We start from the raw sequence: 21,023 nt of genomic DNA, 5'->3' as shown, positions 1-21,023 counted from the left end.
TCGGTGGAAGCTTGGAAAGGAATTATATGTTGTTCATTTGATATTCTGTGCCTAGAATGTTAGGCCTAATCAGGAATCCAGAATTTATTATGAACACACAAAGCCACCCATCACTTCTCAACCGACCTTACAGAAAGTAAAAAAGATAAATTGCCCTGTATAAAAGTAGTGTTGTTCAACTAGGAAGTAATTACCATTGATTGTGTGGTGATTGGGTGTCAGAGCTGTCACTCAAAGCAGCAGAATACAGGGTACCTCCTACCAGGCAGTCATTACCATTGATAATGTTTGTGTGGTGATTGGGTGTTAGGCTGTCAATCAAAGCTTGGGAATGCAGGGTACCTCCTCCCAGGAAATCATTACCATTGATAATGTTTGTGTGGTGATTGGGTGTTAGACTGTCACTCAAAGCATGGGAATGCAGGGTACCTCCTCACAGGAAGTCATTACCATTGATAATGTTTGTGTGGTGATTGGGTGTTAGACTGTCACTCAAAGCTTAGGAATGCAGGGTACCTCCTCCCAGGAAATCATTACGATTGATAATGTTTGTGTGGTGATTGGGTGTTAGACTGTCACTCAAAGCTTAGGAATGCAGGGTACCTCCTCCCAGGAAATCATTACGATTGATAATGTTTGTGTGGTGATTGGGTGTTAGACTGTCACTCAAAGCATGGGAATGCAGGGTACCTCCTCACAGGAAGTCATTACCATTGATAATGTTTGTGTGGTGATTGGGTGTTAGACTGTCACTCAAAGCTTGGGAATGCAGGGTACCTCCTCCCAGGAAATCATTACCATTGATGTTTGTGTGGTGATTGGGTGTTAGACTGTCACTCAAAGCTTGGGAATGCAGGGTACCTCCTCCCAGGAAATTGTTACCATTGATGTTTGTGTGGTAGACTGTCACTCAAAGCATGGGAATGCAGGGTACCTCCTCACAGGAAGTCGTTACCATTGATAATGTTTGTGTGGTGATTGGGTGTTAGACTGCCACTCAAAGCTTGGGAATGCTGGGTACCTCATCCCAGGAACTGATTACCATTGATAAAGTTTGTATTATTATTGGATTTTATAGTGTCACTCAAAGAATGGCAATGCAGGGCACCTCCTCCCACAAAATCATTACTATTGATAATGTTTGTGTAATGACTGGATGTTAAACCTGTCACTCGAAGCATGGGACTACAGTTTACCTCTTGTGATGATTGGATTGAGTGCTAGAGGTGTCACTCAAAGCATGCCAATGCAGGGTACCTCCTCCCAGGAAGTTATTACCATTAATAATGTTTGTGTTATGATTGGATGTTAAAGCTGTCACTCAAAGCATGGGAATGCAAGAGTACCTCTTCCCAGTTTATATTCTGGAAGAAAAAGGGACCAAGGGGAGAGACTCTGAGAAATGAGAGTAGAAAGACGGAAAAGTCCTAGTCCTGGGAAAACATCCAAATGTCAGGCAGGTATGGATATTTATTCTGTACAAGAAGAGGAAAAAAATGATGGCCCACAACAACTATTCTCAGCTGGGGTTCCACAAAACATCACTTGGTATTCCATGAAAAATTGTGATTAAAAAACACACACACACACTTTTTGAACTTCATACACCACACTCACAATCGGGGAATTTTAATGTGCTGTGTAAAAGCTGTAAAACATGAAGTGTGTAGGTTAGAAATGAACTGTGTTGTGAAATTTTTCATCATTTTATGGGTGATTTCTATGCAGGGAAATCCTGAATTTCAGACATGGAGTTATTACACACACACACTCAAACACACACAGGGGCGGGGGAGAAAGGGAGAGAGTGAGAGAGCAAAACTGAATTTTTGGTATCAAGGCATTTGAAATTGTGTAAGGGTTATGTATATAGGTAGTTCTCAACTTACAAGCAGTCATTTTAAGACCTATGTTCAAACTTCAATCAAAATGCTATTTACGAACCATCCTCAAAGTTGCAACTGCTGTCCCCTACTGCCATAATCACGCAATTACATTTTGGGTAACTGGGCAACTAGCTTGCATTTCCGACTGGATGCTGCATTCTCCAGTCACATGACCCTGACTTATGACATTTTTTTTTACATTTTCCAATTGAATAGGCTGGATTCGCTTAACAACCACATGATTCATTTAAAGATTGTCGTGATCTGCTTTATGACCAACATAAAAATAGTTGTGAAATAAAATCTGGAAACAAGGTACTTCGATGTCTGTGGACATTCTCAGTCATCGAAGTTATGGGTTGTCCCAAAGGTGCTTTTTAAAGAGGCAACTGGACTTTCTGGTTTTTTTTTGAAGATGTTTTGCTTCTCATCCAAGAAGCTTCTTCAGTTCTGACTGGATGGATGGTGGGGAAGGAAGGATTTATATTCCTGACAGACATGTGGTAATTTGCATTCTTTTAGAGAGTTGTTGGGGCGACTTGGAGGTTTATCTGTATCATCAGCAGAGGGGGTATTCAGCAGGTTCTGACCAGTTCTGGAGAACCGGTAGCGGAAATTTTGAGTAGTTCGGAGAACCAGCAAATCCCACCTCTGACTGGCCCCGCCCCCATCTATTCTCTGTCTCCCATTGAGTCCCAGCTGATTGGCTGGGTCTTCTTTGGTTGCCCTGCACAGGAGAACGGAGCTGGAAAGCGGGTTAGTGGGGTGGGGAGGGAATGGGGATTTTGCAGTATCCTTCCCCCTGCCATACCCATCAAGCCACGCCCACCAAGCCACGCCCACAGGGTCACCTGAACGGTGCACATGGGTGTGGAGCCTTCTTGGAACTGTCCCTCACCATCCAGTCAGAGCTGAGGAAGCTTCTTGGATGAGAAGTGAAACAACTTCAAAGAAAAACCAAGAAGTCCAGTTGCCTCTTGGAAAAGCACCTTTGGGACAAAGTACTTGGACTTACGACTGCAATGACCAATGACCAAAATTCTTATCTGCAGTCCTTGCTTTATGACCACAATAAAGTCTGTAATTTTGATCTTAAGTTGAGGATTACCTGTATGGTTTATATATAAATGAAATGTTTCCTTCAGTGGAAAAATAGTGAAGTACACAAATGACCTAGATAATATAATACACATCATGCATGCTGCACTTAAAATAACGTTATGACTGAGCAACAACCAAGCCCAATTTCCTTATAATAGTGGCCATATGTTGTTTTAAAAGGCTATTTTTCATGTCTGGCTCTCCATCTGGAAATGTGAAACTGGATTTAGTGCCATTGTAGTTATTTTAAGATGAGCTCTTTGCAAATACGTGTTACATCTCTAGCAACAATTTTATTTAATTTTTACTGTGAAATGCTTAACAATCTATTAGGGAAATGGATGCAATTTCTGCCTCTTTGTAAATTAGTTTTAGAACAGCATTTTCTTCCTGGCACATAGCCTCTTAGAGCTTATGTATGAAAATCAGTTACATAATGAGAAATAGTAAAGTCTCCAATGGCGACTTCCGTTTGCCTTTGTGGAGTTTAAATCTGTCTGTCTTTATACATTCAGCCAGTAATTATAAAGGGCAGAACATGACCATTGCAACATACCCATGATCCCATGCATGTTCAAAATTTAGACCCTTGGCCACTGACTCATATTTATGACGGTTGCAGCGTCTCAGGGTCGTGTGATCTCCTTTTGCGACCTTCTGACAAGCAAAGTCAGTCAGGAAGCCAAATTAACAAAACAATTGTGCTGCCAACTTAACAACTGCTGTGATTCACTTAACAACTGTGACAAGAAAGGTTGTAAAACGGGGCAAAGCGCACCACCTAGCAACGGAAATATTGGGGTCAATTGTGGTCGTAAGTCAAGGATTACTTATATTCTACAGTGGCGAATGACTGAAATGTGAGACTCTGTTAAGGAAGTAAAAGAACTACTGCAAGAGATCCTGTTCGATCTTCAACCTCTGTAAACAATCCAATAGGGTACTCTGTTTTGTTAGAAAGCAGTTATTAAAAATCTAGATTAATGCCAACTTAGGAGGGAAATTAGTATTTGGCCATTATACATAGAGTGTCACATAACATCGATAAGAAAGGAATGAGAGGATAATATTAAGCTCATAGCAACAGAGATAAGATAAGTGCCAATTAGAAAGTAAGAAAATAGGCTACTCGTAATTTGGAAAGCAAAACTTGAAAATTCTAGAATTACATATGCATAGACTAGTTGTTTACACCTGACTTAAACCTGCCTTTTTGTCTCTCGCAAGAGTCTAATGTTGGGAACAATTGAGGGCAAAAGAAGAAAAGGACGACAGAAAATGAGGTGGCTGGCTGGAGTCACTGAAGCTGTCAGCGTCATCTTAAATGGACTCCAGGACAGGACAGTACAGGACAGGAAGGCTTGGAGGAATGTTGTCAATGAGGTCGCCAAGGGTCAGACACGATTTCTCAACTAACAACAACAAAAAAATCTCTTTCTAATGGTGAACAAGTTCTAAAGCTTCTATGAAAACTAAGATAGGTTTTATTTTGATTTTTGGAACAGCAGCTCATATTAATCTTTAAAACCCAGAAGCGTTTTCTGCATATAATATCTTTAGTACCCCCAAAACTGACAATGTTTGGAGCAAAAATAATGTTGTGGAGCTGTCTGATCTTCAGCAAAAAAATCTTTCTTGGACTGAATGATGAATTAAAAAATAGCTCATTTGGAACCTTAAAAATTATCATTATATTGCTGCTTCTCTGAGGACCCAGTGATTTAGCCTTACAATCTCTCCTCTGCATATTTATTATTTTATTTATCTTAACACTCTCACACACACAACTTACCAGGAGTTGGCAACAAATCTTGTAATAATTTGCATTTTACACAAACTCTACTGCACATTTTAGCTGCTTATAGAAGTAGAAAACACTTTTTAATGTCTTCAGATGTTTTATTCTGCTTTAGTATTTTCTATGGCTGTGTAGAATATTGTTCCTGGGCTCCTAAACTAGTTACAACTTATGGATGTAATTGGGACCTGATTTTACAGTCACGCTTATCATGTCCTTAAGCAAATCTGGCTTCCTTAATTCTAACACTGCTTGTTGGAAACCAGCTAGGAGAGTTGAAAATTGCAATCGTGTGACTGCAGGTTGCTGCAACTAGTTGTATATGTGAGCTGGTTGCTAAGCCTGATTTGTGATCAGTTGGGATGAGATCATGGTCATAACTTCAAGGACGGATTGCAAATAACTTTTTCTGTTGCCTTTCTAACTATGTACCATCGTTACATAGGTTCTAAGTTGAGGACTATCTGTACCTTTGCATGCTAACTGCCGTTATATTGTTCCCAGAATTTATTAACCAAAGTGGCCTTTAATATGTACTCTGTGCTTTAAACTTCTGAAAAACGGATTATCTTGTATTTGGTAACCTAATAATATCGCTGATGTTTATGTAGGGCATCACCGTAAATTAAATTTTCTTCTTGTGAAATGATACACCCTGGTTCATTGGTTATTCTTTATTGCATTACAGATATGGAAGGCACATGGTTTTGTGGTTGGCATAAATGATTAAGAGTTAGGATTTTGCTATGAGTTGGCAGAGCGGTTTCCCAAGGTCAAAATAAAGGTTTCTTTGAAGTGGATGCAGAATTAGTGATGAATTCATTCGTAAGAAGAACAAAATTAAAATGTGCAAAATTCCCAGCTCCTCGTGGTTGAGAAAGCCCGTCAGGAAATATCTCCTGGTTAGGATCTTCTCTGAGTCAGTGGCTGAATGACCTGAACTGACAAGTTGAAATCTCTTATCTACTTTGTGAAATGCTTCAGGGCCGTCTTATTTCTTCACTTCTTTCTAACACCCACATTAAACTGCTGGGTTGGAATCTGTTCATAAAGGTAAAGGCTCCCCTCGCACATATGTGCTAGTCGTTTCTGGCTCTAGGAGGCAGTGTACACCTCCGTTACAAAGCCGAATAGCCAGTGCCGTCCAAAGAGACGTCTCCGTGGTCATGTGGCCGGCATGACTAAATGCCGAAGGCGCACGGAACACTGCTACCTTCCCACCAAAGGGGTTCCTATTTTTCTACTTGCTTTTCTACATGCTTTTGAACGGCTAGGTTGGCAGAAGCTGGGACAAGTAACGGGAGCTCACTCCATTATGCGGTGCTAGGGATTTGAACCGCCAAACTGCTTACACCTTTCTGATTGACAAGCGCAGCGTCTTAGCCACTGAGCCACCATGTCCTACCTCTCAATTATGGCCCTCACCTCTTCTGCTGTGCTGGCTTTGAGCATATGAATCTTCAGGTCACCAAGAAGCAAATCGGTCTTGCTATTAGGCAAGCGCTATCAGAGCTGAATTAAGTCCTGAACTATCAGCCACGAGGCTGCATGGTTAAATCGGTGAAGTAAGCCAAGACGCCATATGCGGCATCCCTTTTATACATGTTTGTGGCTGACTTTGCAGCAAAGGAGACAAAGAGTCATAGTGAACAGTTTCTTACCAGCTGTTGGCCTTTGGGTCCCCATCCCGCATATTGGAGTTTTGCATTGCTAACCTCGGGAGGGTAGAGATTCTGAGGCTCCCTGTAAACAAATAAAACATTGGGAGATTTTAATAAGGTCCCGCACCTCTACTGTCCTTAATGGGATCCACTGTGACAAGTTCAAGTTCACCACTGTATTCTTTACTCTTTATAAAATTGGAGGCTATATAGAGCCATGCTATTCTTCTGTAGTCTGGTGAAACATGGATTTTCTATTGAAGGCAGGCAAAACATTTCAATCATTTCCACACGATAAACCTTCATAGAATATCAGATAGGGTACAAGTAGTCCTCGACTTAACGTCCAGTTGAAGTTACATCGAATGCCCCCACCCTAAAAGTACTTACAACTCAGTTAGGAAATTACAACATCAAAATCTCTCAGTGGTCACATGGCCATATCTGTGCATGCATAACCAGGGTTAGGGCATCAGCTGTGAATGCTTCTAGGTTTTTCTGATCTGAAAATAATTATGCATAGTTTAGCTGAATAGGAACGAGTTTTCCACGGAGTTATTCTAATGGAAGGCAGGAGACCTTATATCATTCTAGACAAGTGGCTGTCCAGTCTCTTCTTAAACTCCTCCAGTGATGGAGCACCCACAATGTTCTGGCATAGGCTCCCCCCAAAAGCACTAAGCAGACTCTTTGTCCCGGCAAAACCCCTTTTATTCAATGAAGGTGAATTACTTGCATCCACATTCAGCCAAAGGCCTGGCAAACAGTCTTTCAAGGGTGTCATTAGGAGCATGGACCTTATCTAGCTTGGAGAGCTACCGGTTATAATATAGCTACCGGTTCTGTCGCTCTGCGTTGCATGCGCGCATGTGTAAGTCATGTGAGTGCAATTTACGACTTGCTGAGCTGCCCGGACATCTGAGCAATGCTGCGTGCAAGTGCACAGTGGTTGGAAAAGCCCCTTTTTACTGCTTTTTCAACAGCAGCTATTTCACACAAAACAGGTGCGGTTGAAAAGGTAGGAAATAAAGGTCAGGTAAGAGCCCGGGTGGGCAGGTGGGCCAAAACAGCAGCAGACATAGAACCGATTCTGTGTATGCTCTCTGTTTGCTGCTCTTCAGAGCAACTGGTTCTACAGAGGTAGATAGAACTGGTAGAATCCCACCCCTGGAATGGGTCCCTCCTCAGTCAACAGGAGTGCTGATTTACTATCAACTTATCAAGTACTTAGGAGGGGAGGGCTTGGCAGCCGAAGCAAACAACAGCCAATGACTTAATAATCAACGTCAACACCCCAATCAGCATCTAAAAGGCCACATACAGCAGGTATCGTATAAATAGCACACCCAGAACATAGAATAGTATAACAGAGTTGGAAGGGACCTTGGAGGTCTTCTAGTCCAACCCCCTGCCTAGGCAGGAAACCCTACACCACTTCAGCCAAATGGTTATCCAATCTCTTCTTAAAAACTTCCAGTGTTGCAGCATTCACGACTTCTGGAGGCAAGTTGTTCCACTGATTAATTGTTCTCATGGTCAGAAAATTTCTCCTTAATTTTAGGCTGTTTCTCTCCTTGATTAGTTTTCATCTATTTCTTCTGGTCCTGCCCTCAGGTGCTTTGGAGAATAGCTTGGCTCCCTCTTTGGGGTAGCCCCTGAGATATTGGAAGGCTGCTATCATGTCTCCCCTGGTCCTTCTTTTCATTAAACTAGACATACCCAAAGCCCACACTCTGCTAGAGAAAAGTTTTCTGCAGCTGGGCTCCAGTATGAGTCCAGAAACTCAGAAGAAGAAAAAACGCTGGCCTGGTGACCAACCCAGATTAGGTCACAAGTCTTTTTTCACCCCTGGTGCTGTAGTAACTTTGAACAGTCACTAAACAAAATGGTTGTAAAACAAGACCCCCCCATACTTGTCCTTTGTGGCTCTAGTTCTCTCCGTTTTGTTGCACTGGGTTCATATCTGGTCTGTATCAAAGCGATCTATTCTAAGCTCACTTTCAAATTCAAAAAAGGGATGTCATCCAGGTTTAAAGGCGGTGGGAAGGGGAGAGGATGTCCCTCACTCCCCTTCTTCAATTTTGCAATGTTGGCTGGGGAATTCTGGGAGTTGGAATCCAGCCACTTAAAGCTGTCGAGGTTCAGAAGCACCGCTCTAAATTAACAGTAATATTTTTGCTATCCAGAAAGAAAATAAGAAATAAATAGTGCAAGGGGCGGGGAGGGAGGAATTTCTGGGTTATATTGTGAAGTGACATTTGGATGGGCTATTTCATAATTGTATGCAGAAAATGGATGACTAATTTGGCATCACGAGCTGTGATCTATTTTGGTGGTCTGTTTCTATTTCTTTTCTGGGCAGAGTATCACAGCTCATTAAGGAAAACAGGCTTCTGAATAATGACCTGGAATGGCTTTTTTCTCGCCATTCATCCCTCATTAATACTAGTTTTTTAAAAAATAAAATGTCAGGTTCGAGGCACATAGAAAAATGCTTGAATATACTTATCTTGACCTATCTTGCTGTTTTTTTAAAATAGCAGTTTTGTTTAATATTCTGACTCAGGCAAAAACTCAACCACAATTTCAGATTAGAAACTGTTGATCAAGCCAGATACAAACAAATAAACAAACAAAAAATGCTAAGGAATTAAATGCCATAGATCAGAGGTCTCCAACCTTGGCAACTTTAAGACTTGTGGACTTCAACACAAAGCTGGCTGAGGAATTCTGGGAGTGAAGTCCACAAATCTTAAAGTTGGCAAGGTTGGAGACGCCTGCCATAAACTGAGATATGCCTCCCCCATTTCCCCCCTTGAACTCTCAGACTAGTGAGTTTAAAATTATTAATTTTGTCCGGGGATGTACTAAGGGCCTCAAGACCTCACAGGCAATAGGAATGTATATCTTCTTTTAAATAAATTCTTTTATTTACTATTGACCACTAGGAGGCACTGTATGTCCAGTTTCATCCTGTACTGGGACTCATCACTAGCCTCCATTTTGGACAGTATCCTTTTACTAAATCACAACTCCTTACCCAAGATTTTAAATCCTTTGTCTACACCAAATTCAACTCCTAATAAGCAGTGATAGCGACAGACAGACGGATGAACAGACACACTCCCTTCTCATGCCATTGTGTCTTCCTCAATCTTTTATTTATTTTATTTATTTTTTTATTTTTGTCAATTGCTTACAAGATAATAGGTATAAGTAAAAACATAGTTATGAATACATGGATACCTATAAGAAAAATAAAAAAAATAAAAGAAACAATAGGACAGGGATTTTAAGCACGTTGGTGCGCTTATGCACGCCCCCTATAGACCTCTTAGGAAAGGGGTGAGGTTAACAGTAGACAGTCTAAGGTTAAAGTTTTTGGGGCTTGGGGAAGAAACCACAGAGTCGGGTAGAGTATTCCAGACATAGACCACTGTTGCTGATCTTGCCTCCTCTACCAGAAGCCTAGGAGTTGGAGGGTTCTGCGCATGATTTCAGCTGTTCCTTCCACTGTACTATCTGGAAAGAGAGATCTGATGTTCCTGAGATCTGTTGGAGTCCCTCTTCCAGCTTAGGAGTCACAGCCATGAGTGTTCCTACCATCATTGGGACCACTTTGGTCTTGAGTTTCCACACTCTTTCCAGTTCCTCATACAAGTCCTGCTCCTCTTCCAGCTTCTCATTGTCAGCTTTGGAAGCCATATTAGCACCAGATACTTCTACACTGCCACATTCCTGAGCCTAGGAGAATGGGGGTGGGTGGGAATTTCTTGGAATATATGTGGTTAGACATGATAGCATTCTTCTTCTAAGCTAAGGTCATGTTATTTTTGCGCCTGGTTGAGAGGACGTCTCAATTTGGGACGGATGGTGATGGAGGCATGTGACACAATGATGGGTGCAGGGGGTGGATTTGTGATTTTTCACTTATTGCAAGGAAACCCAGGACTTTCAGATTCTGAATTTCCCAGGTGTGCCAGTTTACTACTCAAATAAAAAATAACTTTTGAGAGGATGTCTGTCTCTGAGTTATTTGTTGGAGTGGAGGTTTTCTGGAACGCTGACATTCATCTTCCTTCTTCTTGATGTTGCTGTCACTTGGCACCGCTACATCTATCACCACCACAGTCCTCTGGTCTTTGTCTACTATCACTATGTCAGGTTTAATGGCCAGAACTTGCCTATTCTACAGGGATCTGGAAGTCTCATAGGATCTTCGTCCCCTCATTCTTCATGACTTTCTATGAAGTCTTCTACCTTGAAAGACTATGTTGTGTCAAATTTTTCAGCTTTCAGTTTCCAAACATTAAAGGTGCTCAAAAGTTGTAAATATATTTTGGTTGCTTCAATTTGGATGCGCTTGGTAAGTAACTACATAAATATAACTTTTTAACATTTGGCTTGTTTCATTTGGGATGGGGTCTCTAGTTCATGCACTATGAAGACTTTCCTGAATACAAAACTAGCTATTGGGTTGTGTTGCTTAGTGATTGCTGTTCCTGCCTGCATTTTATATCTGACACTACGTGTTGGACTGTCTCTGAGGCATCTTTACACCAGAGGTGGTATTCACCAGGTTCAGGCCAGTTCTGGAGAACCGGTAGCAGAAATTTTGAGTAGTTCGGAGAACCAGCAAATACCACTTCTGACTGGAGATTTTACAATATCCTTCCCCTGCCACGCCCACCAAGCCACGCCCACCAAGCAACACCTACAGAACCGGTAGTAAAAAAATTTGAATCCCACCATTGCTTTCCATACTAATAATTTTACACCTAATAATACTTAAGATACAGTATGATGCAATTGAAGGACTAATCTTTCGTTTACTGCACCTGATACACATAAAATGGCACTTTCTGTGGATCACTGTGGCTACCATCTTGATCAAGGAACCACCCTTGGGAATGTACATCTTCTGCAGTAACAGTCAAAAAGGTTAGTGAAGCAAGACGAGATGCCCAAGACTTGTGCAAATAAATAGCTTGGCAAAATAGTCCGCACCTCCTTCTTAGACACACCATGTACAATGTGCCTCCAAGAAACACATGGGCTAGATGATTGCTTGCCAACCAGTAACAGCTTGCTTGCCTTTCCGTTGCTTTCAATTCCTAGCCATGAGATGGACAGAATGACAGCATATTTGGGGGCAGCAGGAGGTTAGATGACACTCCAAATTAGGAAAAGGTCAAAGAAGACAACTCATCTTTGGTCTTCTTCTAAATTTGGCAGGCAACTAAGTATAAACCAGATGAATAGCCTGCTGCGTGTTGCAGACAAAAGAGGGGGAAAAATGGAGTGAATTTGGGAAGACAACAAGAAAACAAGTATGTATCAAGGACTCTGAGGAAATCTGACATTGACCAGGGTTCTGACTGCCACTGGGCATTACTGTTCGAATGGAATTTCTCTGTAAATATGGAATAATGTATTCAAGTAATCCTCAACATATCACCCTAATGGAGCCCACCCATTATGATCATATGTGGTTGTAAATTGGGTTAGTCACGTGACCACCTTGATTTTATGATCTTTTTTGCAGCACAGGTGAACATAGCGGTGATTAGACAAATGCTGTGGCCGTTAAGCAAACACATTGTTTGCAGTAGTGCAGTTTTTCAGCAAAACCATTATTCACATGACCATGGAATGTTGCAAGTCTCCATAAATGCACTTGTGTGGCTGATGTCTATCACATAACCGCAGGAGGAAGCAACCAGTGAAACTCCCGGGTCTTAACTCCCTTTTGCAGGTAGGGCATAACTTTGAATGGTTGCTAATGGTTGGTTGTAAGTTGAAGATTACATTGTAAATGTAAATAAACCCAAACTCCCTTGATGTCCTTCCAAAGGAAAGTGAGCAAGCATAAAAGATTCTCCTCTTGAACTTCTTGCCCCTATAACATCTCCTCAATTTCAGATTATCTTTGCTGATGGATCAATTTATTCTGTTTTTGCCACAGCTTTAAAGCATTAAATTAACTGAAGACTGGTCATCTTGCTTCAGGTTGTTGGAAACATCTCCTAATGTCATTTGTTAGGATTTAACATACAAGTCCAGTGACAAGGTAACCTATCTTAAAGTCACAGTCCTGGGAAAACTGTCCAGATGAGATGGGGTTTTGCAAAAATATTGAAAATCCTTTTGTTTTTTGCAGAATTTAATGGCTAATTATCCGCCCTTGGTTGTACTCTCTCTTTTAAGCTGTTTCAATGCATTAGTGTCGTGCCAGTTTATACCAGGATTACTTTTATGGCAGCTTATTCCTGCATAGGTAAATTAGATTTATTTTGTTTATCATTTGGGTTTTATAAATAACAGGACATCGATAGTTCAGTAACATTATGTTTATGAGGCACGGTTCTACATACAGCAATACAAGGAAGCAAATCTTGCCCACAGGTCTGCTTAAATATAATTATGAATTGTGGTGCTAGAGAAAACTAGAATGAATCATCTGCTATGAGAGGACTTAAAACCCAACGGAGTGTCTGTGGAGATACTCCGTCCTCCAGGTCATGGTTGATTCAAAGGTGCTTTTTTTTTCAAGAGGCAGCTGGACTTTTTGGTTTTTCTCTGAAGATGTTTCGCTTCTTATCCAAGAAGCTTCTTCAAGTCTCCTGACGTCTTCAAAGAAAAATCAGAAATTCAAGTTGTCTCTTGAAAAAAAAAGCACCTTTGGGTTAAAAACCAACTGTGCAATAGGAGCACTGATAAGGAAGCCAAAGCTTAAATATTTTGTACCCATTATGGGAAGACAAGAGCCATTAGAAAAAAAAAATCTGATTTTGGAGACTAATGAAAAAGAGGTTAATAGAAGACAAGGTGAATGCATAGTATTTTTGAGGGCATTAAGGATGAGCATTCAAGAACTCAAAAAATGCAATCACTTGGAAGAAAATCCATGAGAAATCATGGTCATGGGTCACCAAGAATCATGGACACCAACAGATCCATGCAGGGTTTTATTCAATTCCTCTTCCGCTTGAAAAATAGGGTTTCCCGTTGATCAAAACCGAACAGCTCATCACTATAATTTTAATTTGATTATTTGTATGGCTCACTCTGTAAGAAAAGGAGGATCCCAGAAAGACCACTAGGTGGCGCTCTGGCTTAACCTGAATTTCACTCCCAGATTTAGGAAAAGGATAGAAAAGGGAATAGAAACATACTCCAGAAAGCCCAGAGGTTTTATTTCCAGTTCTGGCAATAAGTCTCTAATTTGAACATCTGCTGATGAAGACAGAGGCATTCAAGAGGTGGCCTTGTTGCAAAAATAAGAATAATAAAAGGCGTTCTGGATAGTGATTGTGCAAGTGGACCCTCCAAAGGCTAGGAAGCTCTAAGTTTGCAAAACGTTACAGGCGGTAACATAGCTGCTAAGAATAATGCTAAAGTGGGAATGATTAAAAACCAAACATTTGATTTAGCAACAATACCTATGAAGTGGTTTTCCTCGTCAAGTCTGGTCACTGACAACAATCAACTGAGTTTTAAGAAAATAACCTAAGCCGATCCAATTCTAGAAAATGAGAAATGACTTCTGAACCACAGTCACTCAATGGATGGGTCAGACCATTTAGCTGGGTGTCTTTGCATGGCATGTTCTGCACCACTTCTGCAACCGTTTGCAAATATTTTAAATTTAATTGAAACACATATTTGAAAAGAGGCTGTTGGGCCATAGGTGCTTGTATGTATTTTACTCTGAAAGAGGTATATTTTAAGCTTTTATTTTAGCCAAGAACCGCATCCTAAAAGAAAAAGTCAAACATACCTATAATTGGGGGGGATAGACATGTGTAATCTTGCTCAGAGTAGTTCTACTCCCAAAGGAATAGCCAAATTGTAACAGCTTTTGAAAAATCAGCGTGGGGTGGGGAATAGTTTTGGGAGGGGGAATAATCTTGGGGGAGAGGAAGCTGTTTTCAAAGGCAGGGATGACCTGAGAAGATGACCATCTTCCTGAAAATGACATGGGCATCTTGAGTAAGCCAAAAATCATGCATCATGGTATCATCACAGAAATAATCAGTGTATCCTTTTAAATCCACTACAAAGGCTATGCTGTAGCGGGTCTTCTCTTATTTAGGGTACTGTAAAAACCGTTTGGATGCTTCAAGTTGTCCAGAATTTACCATCTTGAATAGTGACACGAATGACTAAGTATCCCTGCATAATATTTCTATTTGTGGAGCCCATTATCTCCTGGATGTCAGTCAAAGTGCTTGTCAGAACCCAAGAATGGAATGTGGCAGTTCGTCCAAGTTCATGATCGTTTTATACCTATAGACAGAATCTTGCCAAACTACAGACTCCACTGTCTGCTTCTACAAAGTACTCTGTGAACTATTAGGTTGTGTTTGTCTTCCCCTTCTTTCTCTCACACATAATATTCGGTCTGAATTGTTTCGTACTCCTCTGGAATGGACTTCTCCTGTCCTGGGAATCCCCTTCTACTCTTCATTCCATCACAACATTGGTTGTCATTTTAAAAACTCTTAGGGTTTTAAAATCCGGGCTCTAAAGCACCCCCTATTTCTTAGGATTTGGGCTCTACTACAGCACCCTTATTCCTTAGGATCTGGGCTCTGCAGCACCTCATGTTTCCATGGGCTTCTGTCCACCCACTATGATCTAGGCCAGTAAGCATTCTCTGGGTCACCCGTTTGCCCCAAAGAATGTCATCTGTTCTGGATTGATTCTGGGGAAAATAATACTGTGGTACAGAATCTGTATTGAATTAGCTTCTTAATAGCCATTTGACTTCTTATATGCAAAGCCAATCCTTTCCCTTTGTTTGCACATAAACAGATTAGGCCTGGTCTGACACCAAGTTTATCACAACAATCTTGGAGACCACACAGAATCATAGACACCCGCTGAGACAAATGTGGGTGGGCTCTTTTGCATCTTAACTTAATAGTTAGGTTTTTGCATCAACCTAAGTTAAGTTTGTTTAAACACGGATTTCAGAAAAAGCCATGATTGGTTGGGTTTACAAAGCATACTAAGACATTATTTGTGGTTCACAAACCATGCTGGCTGAATTCATAAGCTAAGCAAAACCCTTGATTTTTCTTTATGAATGAAAGATTTAATTTATAAATGGAATGTGTGACAACAAAGGCCAATGAAACAGAATGCTTTGTTATTATTTATAGAATGATCCATTACTCATTAAACTCTATTGGAACTTTTTTGGGGGAAGGCAATTGTATTTCTATAGAAGATATCAAAATGGTGTCCATGGTTACACAATTGAAGACCCTGGAATGCACCCTAAATAACATCTTGACTTTTTCTGTCCCTATTTCAAGGGAAACTTCATGGTTTTATTACAAGTTCTGCTTAAATTTGGGAATAGTTTGGGAATAGTTGCTGGGTGCTCAATATCTAGTGTTCCCTCCTTCCTCCCCAATTATCCCATATAAGCCAAACAGCCACCCATGGAATGAGGAGTCTTCATTGTATTACTTACCCATTAGGCAGTTTTCTGAGGACATAAAAAGCAGTATATGAATACCGGTAAATCTGCAAAATGAAATAATGAGAGAAGTTAAAAAAATGAGATTAGTAATGACAAGACATGGATGGTTGCATAAAACCAAGTGTAAAAAAAACACAGATTCAATTGCATTTATTAAGGGGGGAAGGAAAGACATAAAAATAAATTTCTTCTGTTGGAGCAGAGAGAATTAATCTACCTTCTGCTGCTGTGAGATCTTTGTACCTGGTCAGGTGCTTTGGTGAATCCCGAGGCTTTATTTCATTCCCACGGAGACAATATCTTTGATGATACTGGGGCACAAGTTCCCAGCAATTACTAAATTTGGAATAACCAATAATGAGGACACTGCAGTCTGCCAGAGGCAGCATTCGCATTATAACTAAAGCCAGATAGAGAAATAGCCCAAAACACAGTTCTAATCCATTGTAAATATACCCAGGCATTAATTTGCTAGCACCAGAAGAAAAGTCACCATGTTCTTTTCCTGTTGTTGAGCAAAAGTTTATGGTGTCAGCGCTTCCACCTGAACTTTGGATTAGAGCTTTCTATTTACTCTTAGGCATAACAATTTATAGCAAACCAATGCATGCACCTTTGACCTGAGAAATAAACTTTGGCAAATCTTGTGAGGATGGAATTAAAAGGAAGATGATATTAGCTTGGGAAGGGTGAGAAAATGCTGCCAATCATAGCAGCTAGCGTAGGATGCTATTCCTCCCTGCAATCCTCAGGAAGAGTGAATCATTACAAGGAGCATACTGTATTAAAATAAATAATTTAAAATAATAATATTCAAAGAACATTGTTGTGGTTCGCCAGCAGCCGGTGCAGACGGCTGAGGCCTGGGAGAGCAAGGACTCAGATGAGGGGCCTGCATGTGATGCAGGGATGGGGCCAGGACTATCAGGGAGTGGAATGCTGCTTTTGGAGATTGTGGAGGCCAGCAGCAATGATGAAGAGGCCCCTGAGGAGCCCGTGCCCAGGAAAGAGAAGCTGCACGGGCAACTTGGGAGTAAGGCTGGAAGGCCCTTCCCTGAGAAGATAAAAGCCAGCTGAGAAACTGCAATTCTTTGCAGAAGGTGAAGAAGTTTGATACTTGAGCCTGGTGGAGTTGGTGTTTGGAGGCTCTTTGATTTACTGTTTAGGAACTTTATCTGTTGTTCTGGGCAGCCTTGCAAAAACTTGGCAAGAGTCTTCCTTATTAGTGGAAGCAGCCTGTTATCTGTGAAGAAACAGGATTCATAAATGAAACATTAAAAGGTTGTGCTGGTACATTTGTCCCGTGTTTGCTCTCTGAGAACCAGGTTTGATTCAGAACAGATATTCACATAGTTCAAAATACAGTGTAAAGCCACAATGGGGACAAGAATTTCCATTGCTAACTAGCCAGTTGTTAAGTGAATCGCACCCAATTTTATAAACTTTTTTTGTTATGGTTAAGTGAATCACTGCAGTTGTTAAGAGCTGTTGTTGACTTTGCTGTTGGAAGCTCACAAATGGCTGTCACATGATCCACAGATGCTGCCACTGTTGTAAATACAAGCCAGTTGCCAAACATCGAATTTTGATCATCTCACGGGTATGTTGCAATGGTTATAATTATTTTTTCCAGTGCCATTATAACTTTGAATGGTCACTAAACAAATGGTTGTAAGCTGAGGACTCCCTGTAACGCATGACAAACCTGTATTAGTCATGAATATTCTAATTTTTTTTAAAAAAATGTTACTTTAATGACACCTGTATTTTCTTAATTTTATGCAGGTGAACAATTAAAAGACGCTTGCTCCTGGGGCGGAAAGCTATGGCAAATCTAGACAGCATACTCAAAAGCAGAGACATCACCCTGCCAACACAAGTGCGTATAGTCAAGGCTATGGTTTTCCCAGTTGCAATGTATGGCTGTGAAAGTTGGACCATAAGAACGGCTGAGCGCCAAAGAATTGAAGCCTTTGAACTTTGGTGCTGGGGGAAGAGACTCTTGCGAGTCCCTTGGATTGCAAAGCAATCAAACCGGTCAGTCCTAGAGAAGATCAACCCTGACTGCTCTTTAGAAGACCAGTGTCATGCCCCTGGTGGAGTCTGACTCTGAGGAAGTGGAGGAACAGCCAACAGGGAGTGGGAGTGTGGCTCCAGAGGTGGTGGAGGAGGCTGGGGAAAGGCAGAGGCCGGCTGAGCAGTCAGAGGAGGATCCAGGCCCATCCCCTATCCATCCTAGGGCACGCAGGGAGGAGAGGATCAGGGAAAAGCGAGGCCTACTCAAGAGGAGATTACCATTATCTTCCTCGTGGCTTGCAGGTGGAAGCTATGTATATAAGTTTGCAACTCCGCAGTTAGAATTTGCAGGAGTCAATTTAGTGTTCACCTTGAAAGAGGTTTATCTTTGCTGGCATTCTTCCCATGGACTTTTCTTGGTTATTTTCCTGGAGTTTATAATTAGTTATTTTGGCTTGCTTCGGAACTCTCATCAATGCGGTTTGTTTTGTTTTTTTGTTTTGCCTCATTATTTACTTTTGTGACTTTAAACTGTGCCTAATAAAACAGTGAAGTTAAGTTGAAGGCTTTACCGGACTTTAATATATGTTTTGGGTTTTGGGTTATTTTGAGAGACTACAGGCCATCACATTTTGACTCCAGCCACCCCTTCAACTTATTTTTGCTTTTTGTGGGGTGACCATGGATCAGCTCAGAGCAGAGATTGCCCAGTTAACCCAGCAAGTGGCTCTTTTGACTGCACAGGTGGCACAAATGCAAGCTGCCCGGCCACGCCGAAAATGCCCAGTGGCAGTGCCAGATAAATTTGATGGTTCGCTGGCCCAATTTCCAGCATTTTTTGGGCAGTGCCAGCTTTACATGAGCCTTTGGCCTGAGGACTTTCCCACTGACCGGGATAAGGTGGGGTTTTTGATTAGTTTGTTGTCAGGCTCTGCAGCATGTTGGGCGACGCCTCTGCTGACCCAGCCCAACCAGGTGTTGGACAATTACGCCGAGTTTTGCCATCAGTTTCAGGCCATGTTTGAGGACCCTGTTCGAAGCCAAACAGCAAACAGACATTTGAGAGAGTTGAAGCAGGGGCGTGGCTCACTCATGGATTATATTGCTAGTTTTCGGGTGGTTGCTCAGGATGTATAATGGAATGAGGCAGCACTATTAGACCAGTTCCAGGAAGGTTTGTCATCGGAGCTCCTGGATGAGTTGGCGTGCACTGAATGCCCTTGCACCCTTCAGGAGCTCATGTGTTTGTGTCTTCGTATCGATGCTAGACTCCAGCAGCAACGGGTGCGATGATGGACAGAGACTGTATCTGTTTCCAGCAAGATGGTGCCCTTGGTGGAAGTGCCTTTAGAGGAACCCATGCAGTTGGGGGGTTGGCTGCCCTCACCTGACTCAAGTAGGAAAGAATAGATGTCATTGTGATGGTTTATGCCTCTATTGTGGCAAACGAGGCCATGTTGCGGTCAAGTGTCCTGTTAAGACATCCACAGCAGTGACACCTGTGGTGGCGAGAAACAAGCATCGCTCGGCCTACAGGGGTTTGCAGGTCGGGGTGCAAAGTCCATAGGCCCGCCATCTTCACCAACCTTGCCACCCTCGCCACCTTTGAGATCTTCGACATCTCCACCACAGTCGCTATTGGTGAAGCATCTTGTGCTGCCAGCAAGTATGTTCGGTGCCTGGTGCGGGAGCAGTGGAGATCCCAGCTTTGGTTGACTCAGGGGCCATAGCCAATTTCATGGATGCTCATTTTGTCAAGCAGTGGTTCATTCCTCAGCAACAGGTATCCCCACCAGTAATGGTGGAGACGATTGATGGCTGGCCCCTTTGTTCGGGACCCCTTTGCATGCGTATTGGGCAGCATGTGGAGGAAACCATGTTTTATGTTGCTGCAGTGCCCCATTTTCCGGTGGTGCTGGGTTTGGAGTGGTTACAGGCCCATGATCCACAGATTGTCTGGTCGTCTGGAGCTGTGCAGTTCCTTGATAGGAAGTGTGCAAACTATTGCTTGCGCTCTTGTGCAGGGAGTGTGGCTACACCCGTGGACCTAGATCTACCTGTGGAGTTGGTGGACTTTGCTGATGTGTTTGGGGAAAAGGAGGTGGATCAGTTGCCTCCGCATCAGTCGTATGACTGTCCAATTGACTTGTTGCCCAATGCAAAATTGCTGGTGGGTCGGATATATTCCGTTGGAACCGGAGTTGGTCACGTTGCGGGATTTTATTGACAAGAACCTCCGGAAAGGGTTTATCTGGCCTTTGACCTTCCCATTGGCTGCACCGGTGGTTTTTGTGAAAAAGAAATCTGGGGAGCTACATTTATGTTGTGATTACTGCAAGTTGAATGCAATCACAGTGAGGAATCGGTACCCACTTCCCTTCATCCCTGAACTGACTGAGTGGCTTTGTCAAGCTAAGATCTTTATGAAGTTGGATTTGCATGGGGCCTACAATCTGGTTCGCATTCGTGCAGGGGACGAGTGGAAAACAGCTTTCTGGACGAGGTACGGGCATTTTGAGTATACCGTGATGCCTTTTGGATTAACCAATGCCACAGCTGTGTTCATGCATTTCATGTACGATGTTTTCCGTGATTTGTTGGATCAATTTGTGGTCATTTATTTAGATGACATTTTGATTTACTCAGACTTCCTGCAGGAACATTGGCAGCATGTGTGGCTAGTGTTGCAATGTTTGCGTGATAAGCACCTATTGGCTAAACGTGAGAAGTGTCAGTTTGCACAAACCACGATTGACTTCTTGGGACATCGTATTTCACCTGCTGGGGTGGAAATGGACCCGGAAAAAATTCAATCATTGCAGGAGTGGGAACCTCCACAGCGGGTTAAGGATGTGCAACAACTGTTGGGATTTGCGAACTACTATCACAGATTTATTCCCTGCTTTGCTGCTTTGCCAGCCCCCCTTTCTAATCTGCTCAAGAAGGGAGAGAAGTTCCATTGGGGTGCTGAGGAGCAGGCAGCTTTCGAGGCATTGAAAGTCGCCTTTGCTTCTGAGCCTTTCCTCAAACAACCTGATCCAGGCAAGCCATTTGTGGTGGAAACAGAT

At 42.1% G+C, this 21,023-nt stretch overlaps 1 protein-coding gene across 4 annotated transcripts in view; it reads right to left on the bottom strand.

Moving 5' to 3' along the window:
- DPP6 (dipeptidyl peptidase like 6) overlaps positions 1-21,023 on the bottom strand; it is a 539,989-nt gene that overhangs the window by 81,377 nt on the left and 437,589 nt on the right. For all 4 annotated transcript variants that reach the window (XM_087917830.1, XM_087917829.1, XM_026719897.2 and 1 more), the window contains exons 6-7: positions 15,931-15,983; positions 6,447-6,528 (exon numbers count right to left, since the gene is read on the bottom strand). In XM_087917830.1, coding sequence (XP_087773956.1) covers positions 6,447-6,528; positions 15,931-15,983 — 135 coding nt within the window. The remainder of the gene's footprint in view (positions 1-6,446; positions 6,529-15,930; positions 15,984-21,023) is intronic.

The sequence above is a fragment of the Pseudonaja textilis genome, chromosome Z (genome assembly GCF_049901715.1).
Source record: "Pseudonaja textilis isolate UNSWEBS1 chromosome Z, rPseTex1.2, whole genome shotgun sequence".
Taxonomy (NCBI): Eukaryota; Metazoa; Chordata; class Lepidosauria; order Squamata; family Elapidae; genus Pseudonaja; species Pseudonaja textilis.
The sequence above is the reverse complement of the archived record's forward strand: the minus strand, read 5'-3'. Positions and strand labels throughout refer to the sequence as shown.